This window comes from Triticum dicoccoides, chromosome 2A (assembly GCF_002162155.2).
Source record: "Triticum dicoccoides isolate Atlit2015 ecotype Zavitan chromosome 2A, WEW_v2.0, whole genome shotgun sequence".
Taxonomy (NCBI): Eukaryota; Viridiplantae; Streptophyta; class Magnoliopsida; order Poales; family Poaceae; genus Triticum; species Triticum dicoccoides.
The window spans coordinates 13,181,311-13,183,488 of record NC_041382.1 but is presented as its reverse complement, the minus strand read 5'-3'; the positions used below and the strand labels follow the sequence as shown (position 1 = coordinate 13,183,488).

The following is a 2,178-nucleotide window of genomic DNA, read 5'->3' as shown; positions in this document are numbered from 1 at the left end:
ATAGGCCGATCGAGACGAACTGTCTGCCGAGAGGATCGACGTTGGCACGTTTTCCCACATGTGCAAGATTACCCGAACCAGGCAGCTATGCCCAATAGCACGTGTGCAAAGTGCAAACTAACATGCACATATAATACATGTGCGATGCGACTCCATCCGGCCAAACATCATTACTGCCGGCCACTAACCCTCCTTAATTAATCAAAAAATGTCAAATAATTAGCCGCCATCTCTTCTTTAAACACGTGATGCTTGCATGCATTGCATTGCACTCTACGAATTGTTCCAGTAAAATATATAAAAATTTCTTAAGCTGGTTATAGTGGGAGTAACATAGGTTATAACATAGATGTCACATAAACAAAAATAATGATGTGACATGTAGTTAATGAAGAGAGAGACTAATAGAGTAACATACTTCCTTCGTCCGGGTTTATTAGGCCCAAACACCACTTTGATAGGATCAATGCAGTGCTTAAAAGAAGAGCTTGAAAATTAATATATTATCATCACATAGCGGTTTCCAATGCATAATGAGTCTATAAAATAATGAATGAAGGTATCTATTTTACCACACATATGACACTATCCACTATGAAGGTAAGTTACTTTCCACTATGACTAGTCTTACGATGTACTCCCTCCTTTTCAAAATAGATGACTCAACTTTATACTAACTTTAGAGTTAGTATAAAATTAAGTATCTATTTTGAAACGGAGCGAGTATCTAGCATCATGCGATCGCCGTAGGGAGTGGAGCGCGGAGGAAGAGGTCGTTTCCTGGTCGTGCGTGCGCAAGGCCTGGTCGCCGCGCCTCTGTCGTGCCATGCGCGGGACATGGACGGGCCACCGTGGTATTTAATTCTGGAGCCACCCACGTTTTAGGCCTTCCTTCTTCCCCGTCGCTCTCGCGGCACAGTTTCAGCACGAGCAGCTGCACTGCAGCAAGCACACTCACCAGCTAGAAATTACTCCTATATATAGAAGAGCACTCGAGCAGCCAAACCCATCGATCACACTGTCATTCACGCCACCACCCATCCACGATCACGTACGTGCGCCACCAAACCATGTCGGCCACCTCGTACGACCGCGCAGCGGAGCTCCGCGCGCTGGACGCCACCTACGCCGGCGTCCGCGGCCTCGTCGCCTCCGGCGTCACCCACGTCCCGCTCATCTTCCGCGTCTCCGACCAGCACAGTGAGCCGCAGCAGCACACCACCGTCCCTGCCGGCCAAGAACTAGCAGCCATCCCGATAATCGACCTCGGGTGCGGTGACCACGCGGGTGTTGTGGCCGCCGTCCGCCAGGCCGCGGCAGAGTGGGGGTTCTTCCAGGTGACGGGCCATGGGGTGCCGGAGACGGTGATGGCCACGGCGACCGATGCTGTGCGGGCATTCCACGAGGCCGATGGTGGTGAGGGTAGTGACAAGGCGCGGCTCTACTCGCGTGAGCCGGCGAGGGCGGTCAAGTATCACTGCAACTTCGACTTGTACCAGTCGCCCGTGGCCAACTGGCGCGACACGCTCTACCTCCGCATGGCGCCCACCCCGCCTGACGCCGATGATCTGCCGGACAGCTGCCGGTGAGTGCTCTGGCGGCATCATAGTAGTTTCTCCTATCTTGGTTTTATGATTGGCACAAGCTAATGTTGGGCCCTGTTTTTTTCTAATAAACTGTTTATATATTATTTTTCGTATAACCTGTTTTTTTGTGGGTTTCATATAACTCACTTTGATTGATTTGCCCCTTCCAGAAAAGAGTTTTTTTACCCCTAAAAAAGAACTTATTTTTGCCAGAACTTCCAGAAAAGAACTATCATGGAGAAAAAAGCAAAATAAAATAAAATAACCAGTGTTAAAGGAAAGCATAATGCATGATATTTTAGACATAGCGTGGATGGTAAGAAATATTTTCATTGGCGCCAGTTTTTTACAAGATGACGACTATCATGTTTAAATGACATGTACTCGTCGTATATATTTCAACTAATAATTAGTGTGTGCACTTAAATAATTGTGTGAGATCTAACTAAATGCAAGGATGATGATCTACCAATAGTGATTTTCTTGAGAAACGAAGATCTATAGGTTATGAAGATATAACATATGCAATATGTTTAAAAATAATTATGTCGATGTAACGGATATGATTTAATTCATATTGTATGTATATCTA

General features: G+C 46.5%; 1 protein-coding gene across 1 annotated transcript in view; it reads left to right on the top strand.

Moving 5' to 3' along the window:
* The first annotated feature begins 1,040 nt into the window (after window positions 1-1,040).
* The window catches only part of LOC119358644 (1-aminocyclopropane-1-carboxylate oxidase homolog 2-like), a 2,861-nt gene continuing 1,723 nt past the window's right edge, over window positions 1,041-2,178 (top strand). The window contains exon 1 of the mRNA XM_037625103.1: window positions 1,041-1,585. Coding sequence (XP_037481000.1) covers window positions 1,071-1,585 — 515 coding nt within the window. The 5' untranslated portion in view covers window positions 1,041-1,070. The remainder of the gene's footprint in view (window positions 1,586-2,178) is intronic.